The sequence below is a fragment of the Bombus vancouverensis genome, chromosome 2 (assembly GCF_051014615.1).
Source record: "Bombus vancouverensis nearcticus chromosome 2, iyBomVanc1_principal, whole genome shotgun sequence".
NCBI lineage: Eukaryota > Metazoa > Arthropoda > Insecta > Hymenoptera > Apidae > Bombus > Bombus vancouverensis.
In genome coordinates, this window is record NC_134912.1 from 10,610,927 (window position 1) to 10,622,415 (window position 11,489).

The window sequence follows — 11,489 nt, forward strand, 5'->3', positions numbered from 1 at the left end:
AGATCGACCAAACGCATACTTTACTACATATATACTGGTATAGCGGTAGCAGCCATGTGATTAACCTATCATAACCTATACGATTTATTATCATGTTGAATGAAATTTTCTAAACAATGTTTGTTATTAATCCAGTTAATATTTAATATTAATAAGAAATAAGTGATTTATTAAGGTTACTTACATCATTTTTCTCAAAAAAATATTCTACAAAAGGTATAAATAAACTCTCATTTTTAAAAATTATCGATAAAATTATTAAAAACAATCCACTTGTTTTGTAGAAACAAAAAGGCTACGAGGCAACATTTGTCAAAATGGTACAACATAAGTATCATACTCCACGTCTAACTCCAAAACATCTAGATCCAAAATGTTTAATGTTTTCTATGTTTACTGCAAATGACATAAGAAATTTAAGTGTTACTAAAATAAGGACACCATTATCATTTAATATCTTGGGACATCCATTAAAAGGAGGTTTATATGACCCAGCATTAGGTAATAAATGAAACAATGCAAATTATTATATGTATTATTTATATTTTTATGCGAATTAGGGAAAGTAAAGGTACAATTTACTAATACATATTTCTTTTATTAACTAGGGCCACTTTTAGAAAGTTCGGATCCATGTGGAACATGTGGATGCAATGTATTCAAATGTCCAGGTCATTTTGGACATATAGAATTGCCTATGCCAGTAGTAAATCCACTGTTTCATAGACGATTATCTATGTTAATCAAATTAGCATGTCTAAACTGTTTCACTTTACAAATTCCATCTTATGTAAAATTGTTACTTACTGCAAAATTGAACTTACTTCAAAAAGGATATCTCAGTGAGCTTGAAAATTTAGAACAAGAAATAATGTTTGTTGTTTCATGTTCAGGTAATCCTTATGAAGTTGATGTGCAAGCTGTTCAAAATGTAATTGATAATTATACTGAAAATCTTCTCAATAGACCAAGACTTAATCAGTCTATTGTGCAATATGATGAAATTCAACTAAATACCAAAAATATTAATATGCAGTGGCACGCATATGTTGAAAATGTTATAAAGCAGTATGCATCATTGAAAATCTGTGTAAATTGTCAAGAACCTATACCAAAAATTACAACACTAAAAAATAAAATTATGACCACTAAAATGTCTGAAACACCTAATACTCCTCGGACAGTAAAATCACGTGGAGTAGTACATAAATTAGAGTCAGTTATGATAATGCCAGATCAATCTAAAGATTACCTCAGAAAGCTTTGGCAAAATGAGAGAGATTTCTTAAAAGTACTTATACCTTGCTTTGGAATGGTAGATATTGAATATCCAACTGATATATTCTTCTTTGAAGTAATACCAGTTTTACCACCTATAGTTAGGCCAGTTAATTTTGTCAGTGGACAAATGATAGAACATCCACAATCTCAAGTTTACAAGAGTATCATCCAAGATTGTCTTGTACTTCGAAATATCATTCAAACAATTCAAGATGGTGATACAAATCAACTAACAGAAGAGGGAAAACTTGTTTTTGAACAAATAAAAGGTAATACAGCAGTTGAAAAACTACACAATGCTTGGCAAAATCTGCAAATAAATGTGGATCATTTAATGGATCGTGATATGAATAGAACTGCAGATTCTGCAAATTGCCAGGGTTTAAAGCAAGTTATAGAGAAAAAGGAAGGAATTATTAGAATGCATATGATGGGTAAAAGAGTTAATTTTGCTGCTCGTTCTGTTATTACTCCAGATCCTAATTTGAACATAGATGAAATTGGTATTCCTGAAGCTTTTGCAATGAAATTAACATATCCAACACCAGTTACACCTTGGAATGTTGTACAGTTAAGACAATTAGTTTTAAACGGTCCTAATATTCATCCTGGTGCAGTAATGGTTGAACACGAGGATGGAAGTATACAACGCATTTCTAACACAAATGCTGTTCAAAGAGAAGCCATTGCAAAACGTCTTCTAACAACAAGTGATAAAGCAAACAAATTTTTTAAAGGCATTAAAATTATACATAGGCATTTACAAAATGGAGACATTCTGCTGTTAAATCGTCAACCAACTTTGCATAAGCCTAGTATAATGGCTCATAAAGCACGTATTTTAAAGGGAGAAAAAACATTACGTTTGCATTATGCTAATTGTAAAGCCTATAATTCAGACTTCGATGGTGATGAGATGAATGCTCATTATCCCCAAAATGAACTAGCTAGAAGTGAAGGCTACAATATAGCCAATGTATCTAATCAATATCTTGTACCTAAAGATGGTACTCCTTTAAGTGGTCTCATTCAAGATCATATGGTTTCCGGTGTGCGATTAACAGTAAGGGGGACATTCTTTCCACGTGAAGATTATATGCAACTAGTTTATGCTGCTTTATCTACAATACAAGATAATATAATTCTTCTTCCTCCCAGTATTATAAAACCAGTACCCTTATGGTCTGGTAAACAAATTGTATCCACTGTTATCATTAATATTATTCCACCAAATCAAGCACGTATCAATTTGACAGCAAATGCCAAGATCAGTGTAAAAGAATGGCAAGTTGAAAAAGCACGGCGGTGGAAATGTGGTACTGAATTTTTAGATCCTAAAACAATGTCAGAAGCCGAAGTAATAATACGAAATGGAGAATTATTATGTGGTGTACTTGATAAGACACATTATGGTGCAACTCCATTTGGTCTTGTACATTGTATTTTCGAACTATATGGGGGAATATGCTCTACAAAGTTATTAAGTGCCTTTGGTAAATTATTTCAAGCTGCTTTACAAAGAAATGGATTTACTCTTGGTATTGAAGATATTTTACTATTAAATAAAGCAGATAAGAAACGGAAAGAAATTATTTCTAACTGTAGAAAAATTGGAGAAAATATACAAAGATCAGTGTTAGAATTACCTGATGATATACCTATGGATATTGTTACATCTAAAATTGAAGAATCTTATTGGAGTGATCCTAAATTCCGTGCTCAAATCGATCGAAAATATAAAAGCGCATTAGATGTCTATACTAATGATATAAATAAAGTTTGTTTACCAGCTGGTCTTTTGAAAAAATTTCCAGATAATAATCTACAATTGATGGTTCAATCCGGTGCAAAAGGTTCTACCGTAAATACTATGCAGATATCTTGCTTACTTGGACAGATTGAGTTGGAAGGAAAAAGACCACCTTTAATGATCAGTGGGAAAAGCCTTCCAAGTTTCCCTGCATATGACCCTACACCAAGAGCTGGTGGTTTTATCGATGGTAGATTTATGACAGGGATCAAACCTCAAGAATTCTTTTTTCACTGTATGGCTGGCCGTGAAGGTCTCATTGATACTGCTGTAAAAACTAGTAGATCAGGTTATTTACAAAGATGTCTTATTAAACATCTTGAAGGATTAAGTATTAATTATGATTCAACAGTACGAGACTCAGACGGTAGTATGGTGCAAATTTATTATGGCGAAGATGGGCTTGATATACCAGGTTCACAATTTTTGAGGAGGGAACAGTTAAGTTTCTTAATAGACAATAAAAATGCGATTCTCAATGAAGAAATAGTAAAGAATTTAAAAATGGACTCAGATACAGATAAAATTTTAAAAGTAGCGAGAAAAATTAAAAAATGGGAAAGTAAAAACGGAAGTGCATTACAGAAGAGAAGAATTAGTCCATTTACAAGGTTTTCAAGGGAAGATATGAATATTAAGAAATCGAAATATAAGGAAATTAATGAAAATAATGGGAGAAGCAAAGCATCTCTGTCATTGATGAGAAAGTGGTTAAGGACTAGTGAAGAAGATAAAAAATGGATTTATGCCGAATGTACAAGATGTCCTGATCCAATAATGTCAAAATATAGACAAGATATAAATTTTGGTGTATTTTCTGAACGATTAGAAAATTTAATGGACGAATATATAGCCAGTAAATCTAACAATTTGATTATAAAAAAGAAAGATTTAAGAGAACTCTTGTCTGTGAAGGTAATGAAAATTGTTTGCCCGCCTGGTGAACCAGTAGGTTTATTAGCAGCACAATCAATAGGGGAGCCATCAACTCAGATGACTTTAAATACCTTCCACTTCGCTGGTCGTGGAGAAATGAACGTTACTTTGGGTATACCCAGATTACGTGAAATACTTATGATGGCATCAAAAAATATTAAAACGCCTAGCATGGAGATACCATTCCGGAAGGACTTAAAGAATGTAACAAAACGCTCAAATAAATTAAGGTTGCAATTAACAAAATGCATTTTATCCAATGTTTTAGACAATATTAATGTAAGTAGAAAAATGGAGCAATTGCCAAATAGACAATTAGTGTATACTATGACTATTAATTATCTTCCACATAAATGTTATAAATCGGAATTTTGTGTTCAACCACATGAGGTATTGAAAAAAACTGAAGAAGTATTTTTTAAGGAAATGTTTAAAGAAATTAAAAAGATTGCTAAAGTAACAGGTGCTTTAGTATATGTTGAAGAGGAAAAGAAATCTATGTATGAGGATGATGCTTTATTAGATCAAGCAGAACCTGATGAAGGAGCAGAATCTGCATTGAAACACGCAAATTTAGGAGAAATGCACGAATCTTCAGATGAAGAAGCAGCAGCAGAGGATGCAGATGCAACTTTACTACGATCAATTTCGCGTCATAAAGAAAATCAAGAATATGAGGATCCAGAAGAAGAAGAAGAAATAGAAGATATAAATGAAAGAGAAGATGATATTGTTGTAGAGCATGAAAATGAAAAATTGAAAACTAATGACCAACCACAAGATGAAGACGATGATGATTATGACACAGAACATGAGAAACCAGACTATGTTGTAAATGAAACTTACAGTGCACAGAGAAAGAGGGATATTAAAAATATGTATACTCATGTAATAGAATATGATTATGATGAGGATAAATTCACATGGTGTAAATTAACATTTTGGGTAAGTATCATAGTAAGAGTTACAAATTTTCTTCTTCATAAAAAGAATTAACTGATGATTACAATCTTCTTCTGCAGTTACCTCTTAAAATGTTAAAATTGGATTTACCAACGATAACTAGAAATGTTGCAAATAGAGTTGTTTTATGGGAGGTACCTCACGTAAAACGTGCTTTTACATTTCAAAATAATAATGGAGAGACAATTCTTAAAACTGATGGTATCAACATAGTAGTAAGTAAAGGTTTTGTATTGTAATGCATATGTGTATATGATCACAATTTTGCATTTTATTATTTATTCGCAATTTTTTTGTAATATAGGAAATGTTCAAATATGATAAATCTCTAAATTTAAACAAATTATATTCCAATGACATTTATGGTATTTCTCAAACATATGGTATTGAAGCTGCTAACAGAGTTATTATAAAAGAAGTGAGAGATGTATTTAAGATGTATGGAATCACAGTTGATTCTAGACATCTATCTTTAATTGCGGATTACATGACTTTTGATGGTAGATTTCAACCTCTCAGTCGTAAAGGAATGGAAGGTTCAGCATCTCCATTGCAACAAATGAGTTTTGAAAGTTCCCTTAATTTTTTGAAAAATGCGACTCTAGAAGGTAAGAGAACAGAGAAAGTGACGGAATTATTTATTCATTGAAAAATTCGGTGTTAATTATATCTTTTATTTACAGGAAAACGAGATAATTTAGTATCGCCCTCTAGTCGATTAATGTTAGGTCAACCTTGTAAATCTGGTACTGGGTCATGTTCGTTATTGGTAAAAATACAGAAACAACCAGAAACTACCTTGTCAGTAGGTGGATAACAAATGTGAATAGGGTTAATGTCAAGAATAAATTACTAGATACATGCAGTTGTGTAAATAAATTTAATATTTTATGCCAAATTTTGAAAATTATTTTTTACATTATCAGACAATAGCATAAGAAACAATTACATTGGATGTATATTTTTTTATAAGCTGATTACATTTTATTTTGCAATAAAATATGTATAATAAAACTGACAATGTATTAACAAAAAATTATATCCCTTACATTTTGCAAGTAAAGTATAACTTCATTTTTACTGATTATGAGATTTTTGCTAGTTACCTTTATTGATTAATGATAACCAATAGACAATTCTGTTAAAAAATACTTCTGCCATTAAAATTATTTATTCACTTATGCTTCTGAATCATGCTTTTAAGTTTGTCGTAATTAGCACCTGAGAAGGTTTCCAGCTAAAACATTATATTATACATTATATTATGAATTCTTAACTGTATTCTTATATGAAATAGATATTAACTTAAAACAGTACATACCACTTTACTATTTTTGATGAAAACAAAGGTAGGCATACTGCTAATTTCATATTCACTAGCAATGTCTTCACATTCATCTACATCAACTTTCAAGAAGATAACATTTTCCATTTCCTATTACAGAAAAATATTTTGTAAGAATTATTTAACAGAAATCTTTTTATGTAAGGTAAATTATCTAACCTTTGATAACTCCTCCAATCTGGGCGCAATCATCTTGCAAGGCCCACACCATGTAGCAAAGAAATCAACTACAACTAAATTATCTCCAGCTTTCTCAAGCTGGCTTTTTAGATCAGCCTGCAAAGATAACATACAAATACATTATACTGTTAAATGTAATAAATTACCCTACTGTAATTGTTCAATACTATTATATTAGCTTTATATTTGTCCTAAATAGATACCTGGTTCTGGCTAGCTAGCTAGCTATAGTTATCACATGCCTATCAGCAAATTAAATATAGTGCATGTAGATATTTTTAATGAAAATTAGAATTATATATCAATAACATTATTTGAAGTACGAAGAATATTTCCTTTAGTTAATAATTTTTCTAAACTTAAAAAATTATACTTTAAAAAAAATAAAATTTAATAAAAAAGAAAAAATATAAAAATCGTTTTTGGGTACAATTCTATTTGAAGAATCTTTATCAATTATATGATTTAAAATCAATAAATAGATCATCATCGAGTTAGATTGTCCCGCCCATAAAACTCATCTATCATGGAAGCATGTTTGAATTGCATGCTTCGATACAACGAATCACGCCAATGCTACGAACTACATTGATGTCGCAATTGGAATTATTTGGAGTTGACGTAATATAACGTGAACGTCACGGTCGAAAATGTTCACCACATCAATTCCATGGCACTCAAACTTACTAGATAAACGAACGCCGGTACGATTCGATGTGCCAATGATGATTCCAACTACATCAGACATGCTTCCTACAGAAACCTCTTCGTTGTATTATAATGGAAACTTTGCTACCAAGTAGAATTAAGCAAGCTTGAATCGATTATTTCAAAGCTAATCGATTTCGTAGAAAGTACGCGAAATGCGAATAAATTATATTTGTAGCCTAACCAACTAATTTTTTATTTCTTGTATTTTTAAGTCTGATTTATAAATTATTTAATACATATTATACGAATTACATATGTAACGAATCACACAAATATATACGTATCTAGTTACTTACAGCATTCATAACTTGCACGACCATTTTTGTTTCTTCTAGGAAATTAACGCTTGACTACAAGTAGTATAGAACCAACGGTTTCGATGTTCGTCAACGACTGGGCGCTGTGGTCGGAATTCAGAATCCTCCTCAGTAATTCTGTTCCTCCCTCTCTCACACTTTTCTTCCTTTACATTCACTTTCCTTCTATCTTTCTCTCTCCTTCAGATTTGGGTCCCATAGAGTAGTGTCTAGTGTCACGCTCATACGTAAAGTATAGGGAAGGCGAAACAAGTTGCGTACTGGCTGTATTGTACTCCAAAAGACCTCCAAAGATCCGCCAACAGGTGCGGATTAAGAGGGGAACTAGAGGAGGCTATAGCACCGAGTCTTGCCATTCAATAAAAATACATTTTATTTTACGCCTATAACGAATAATTCACTTGTTTATCTTATGGAAAGTTAAAAGAAATAACTATTTTCTAAACATGCATATTGTCTTTTAAAAAATTTTAAACATAACCCATCAGAATATAAATATAATTTCATATTTATGTAAATTTATATCATTTTAATCCACTCTCATATTTTTTTATAAAGCCAGCCTTCGTTGGGTCAATATTTCCAGGCCTTAAAAATCTTCCATCCGGCCCTGTCCACGAACATTTCCGAATGTCTAGATAGATCATACTGTACTTCCCAGTAATGGTTTATATCATAGTGAGGAAGTGTACGCAATTTTGAAGGATAATCGAACAAATTGCACATATTACAATTCATTATATTAATACTAAACGTTACGTTAACACGAAATACGGTGCAATAATTGAATTTGCACTATCTTCGATCTTTGGTATACCTCCACTGTTCAGTTCTGTTGCGACGCAATTCGTACCATTTAATATCTTTTGCCTTTTTTTTAATCAACGATAAGATATTACGGTTTATACATATTTTGACATTGCATTATAGAACAACGTTTATGCAATTAATACTTAATTTTACATAAAAATAAGGACGAATGCATGTATATTTTTGTATGCACTGTCATTATTTTATCAGATAAAATAGAAAATCTATGAAAAGATGATAGTAGTTCCGATAGTAGTTGAGGTGGTGGTTCTCGGTAATGATTTTGTGACCAAATAACCTTGGTTACAAAATAACACGGAATATGTAGGTCAATCCTCTCAAAGAAATCAATTAATACGCTAACGCTAGTTTCTACTATTTCCCTAGATTGATACTAAATACGTTTAATAAGAATTAGAATAAATGTTGATAAATCTTAAATCGTTACAATTAGGTATTATATTTTAAGAAGTGATTAGGTATGATATGTATACGTAATCAATATACATAGAATAATTTGGATCATAAAAGTCATTTACACACACACACACACACACACACACACACATAATATACGCATTGTAATGACATCACGCGGTTTTCTTGTTAAAGGTGATGCTTTCAAGAGTTTCAAGTGAATTATTAACTTTTCATATCTGTGCCTATATTATCATATCATACGTACCTACGATAATATTACACCTGATACTTTGTATTACGTTTCAAATGGATTTATTACTCATTCGTAACGCAAATAATTATATCGATGTAGTAACATAATATTTATTACGCAATAACGATTTGACGTGCGATGCAAAAAAGTAGTAAACATACACACATATATATGTAATGCTCCAATATATTACTAATTTTTTTGCTAAACTAAATCATCTCATACGCTTGCACAGAATTTTTATTTATAACAGAGTTACATTCATTGCAATCTATTTTAAAGTAATATGGCAATTAAATAAATATGACCATAATAGAATTCATTAGATATTTAAAATTTACTTAAAGACTTATTTATATAAGTTGTTTCATGTAAGAACAAATGTTACATTTTAAGAAGAATTCAATTTTATTTTCAATCCACAACATCCAAGATTGACTTAGTTTTCGAGAAAATTGAACATAAAATTTTATCAAGTATATTTGAACATAGTTCATTCCGGAATAGATAGGACTAAATAATCAACAGGAAATCATTCTACGCGTAAAAGTAAATCGAAAATGTACAATAAAATTTTTCATAAGACGCTTTGTTTCCGAGAAAAATAAATTTGAAAATTTATCATACGCATGTACTTATTAGGCCAATTCCTAACTAAATATGTCCGAACTCTATTTTCTTGAAAATGAAATTTTAAACGAAAAAATTTTATTCTACATTTTCGACTTACTTTTACATATAGAATGATTTCCTGTCGATTATTTAGTCCTACCCAGTTCGGAAGTAGCTATGTTCAAGTATACTTGATAAATTTTCAAACTCGATTTTCTCAAAAACTGAGCTGAGAATGAAAAAAATTTATTCTATATTTTTTTTATTTTTCCATAAACAATTTCATCGTATCCACTTTTACAAATTATTTGGCTGAGTAATGTATATGTATGTGTACAAATGATTTTCAACTATGGATATGTAAGTATAGTGCGTTAACAAATTGGGTAAGGGCAATTCGAATGTAAAGAAGTTGACAAAGTAGACAAGCATTCTCAAATTCAGAGTAATTTTAAGCCATGATAAATTATATATTAAGACAATGATAAAGCATTATAGACTTAGTGATAAATCAACGAAGTAACTGATCACGACTGATGAAACTATTATTGGAATTTCCCCGTATTGATTAAACATTTTTATTATATAATCCTATAGCAAATTCTGCAGACTTATAGTACGTATCATTGCGAACAATAGCATATTTAACTTAAAAACGCAATTTTGTTATTATCTATCATAATGTTGAAGTTGGTAGCAAAATTTATTACGTCATGTTTTGAAATTCACATTTTGAATAATTATGGTATGGAGATATCAATGAAGCATTATATAAGTATTCTGAAGATAAGGAATAGATTATTCGTGAAATGACTGTGTGATAAGAATTATTGTTTTTGTATATAGATAACATATTATTGAAACAGGAACAATATTTGGATATGATTTAATATGTTACACAGTGTAATTTCATATTTGTACTTGATGAGTAGTAAACTTTATTTTAACAATTTATTATTCATTTAATGCGACTGCATATTACTATAATGTTGATTTAAATATCCGTAAATGTACAACACAAAGGAAGAAAAATAATTAACGAAGAACTACAGAACTTTCCGTACCTCATCATTGGTAAAATATGCTTAATGTAATATTTATTATGGTTTTGACAGAACTTATGTATATTTTGCCCTGTGTTTTAGGGACTCTAGAGACCTCTTACCATTTCAACGTTATTTCTGATATTACCACAGACGAAGTACAGAACCGGTCTATATTTCGTCGCTGATATTACTGATTCAGGGTAGAATAGACATCGACCGTTAATTAAGGATAAGGTAGATTGGAAACTGGAGAACTAGAAAATACAATTTACCGTTCGTGGATAACATCGTTATCTATGAACGATCGGTATTACAGAACGTGCGACTTACGCGCAAAGATTAAAATCAGTAGCGATGTTTTTAGTTCTAGGCTTCATTGTTAGATAATGACACTGTACAAGTATTTCCCTTATTTTATACGATATTACATGTAATAATTAAGTTTAAACATTTAAGAGTATATAAGTTATATTATAGATATAGATGAAGGAGAAATTAAATTAAATTATACGTATAAAACTTATAACCACCAATATCTCTTTAATATAAAACATTAGTATTTTTAATAATATGTAATATGTATATTATCTAATATTTTTTTTTATTTAATTCTTTTCACCCACGATTTGTCCAATTTGGACATTTCTAACATATAATATGTAATTTGGAGTATTCGTTTAGATATCTTCATCGGTGAAAATCACTTTTCTCACTTTTTCCGAGTCACGACATGTTTAACATTCGAAAATCTTGTCTTCGATTGAATGCTAGTCGATACATTTTTATTCAGCTTTTCAATTTCTCT

At 30.4% G+C, this 11,489-nt stretch overlaps 2 protein-coding genes across 2 annotated transcripts; one reads left to right on the forward strand and one right to left on the reverse strand.

The window, feature by feature from the left end:
* Positions 1–20: 20 nt before the first annotated feature.
* RpI1 (RNA polymerase I subunit RpI1) lies at positions 21–6,174 on the forward strand. Its single transcript, XM_033345461.2, has 6 exons — positions 21–216; positions 285–501; positions 609–4,972; positions 5,050–5,205; positions 5,295–5,598; positions 5,674–6,174. The coding sequence occupies exons 2-6, from the start codon at positions 318–320 to the stop codon at positions 5,805–5,807; spliced, it is 5,142 nt and encodes a 1,713-aa protein (XP_033201352.1). The 5' UTR covers positions 21–216; positions 285–317; the 3' UTR covers positions 5,808–6,174.
* On the reverse strand, positions 5,852–7,786 carry LOC117163304 (thioredoxin-2). The gene is made up of 4 exons (XM_033345470.2): positions 7,523–7,786; positions 6,495–6,611; positions 6,312–6,425; positions 5,852–6,227 (listed from the first exon to the last, which is right to left on the reverse strand). The coding sequence occupies exons 1-4, from the start codon at positions 7,544–7,546 to the stop codon at positions 6,165–6,167; spliced, it is 318 nt and encodes a 105-aa protein (XP_033201361.1). The 5' UTR covers positions 7,547–7,786; the 3' UTR covers positions 5,852–6,164.
* Between the last annotated feature and the right edge of the window lie 3,703 nt (positions 7,787–11,489).

Excerpts from the sequence above, each read along its gene's own strand:
- RpI1 (XM_033345461.2), top strand. The coding sequence starts at position 318 with ATGGTACAACATAAGTATCATACTCCACGTCTAACTCCAAAACATCTA. Across the intron at positions 4,973-5,049 it reads GGTGTAAATTAACATTTTGG|TTACCTCTTAAAATGTTAAA; the intron begins GTAAGTATCATA and ends CTTCTTCTGCAG. Across the intron at positions 5,206-5,294 it reads CTGATGGTATCAACATAGTA|GAAATGTTCAAATATGATAA; the intron begins GTAAGTAAAGGT and ends TTTGTAATATAG.
- LOC117163304 (XM_033345470.2), bottom strand. The coding sequence starts at position 7,546 with ATGGTCGTGCAAGTTATGAATGCT. Across the intron at positions 6,426-6,494 it reads GATTGGAGGAGTTATCAAAG|GAAATGGAAAATGTTATCTT; the intron begins GTTAGATAATTT and ends TTTCTGTAATAG. Across the intron at positions 6,228-6,311 it reads TCATCAAAAATAGTAAAGTG|CTGGAAACCTTCTCAGGTGC; the intron begins GTATGTACTGTT and ends ATAATGTTTTAG.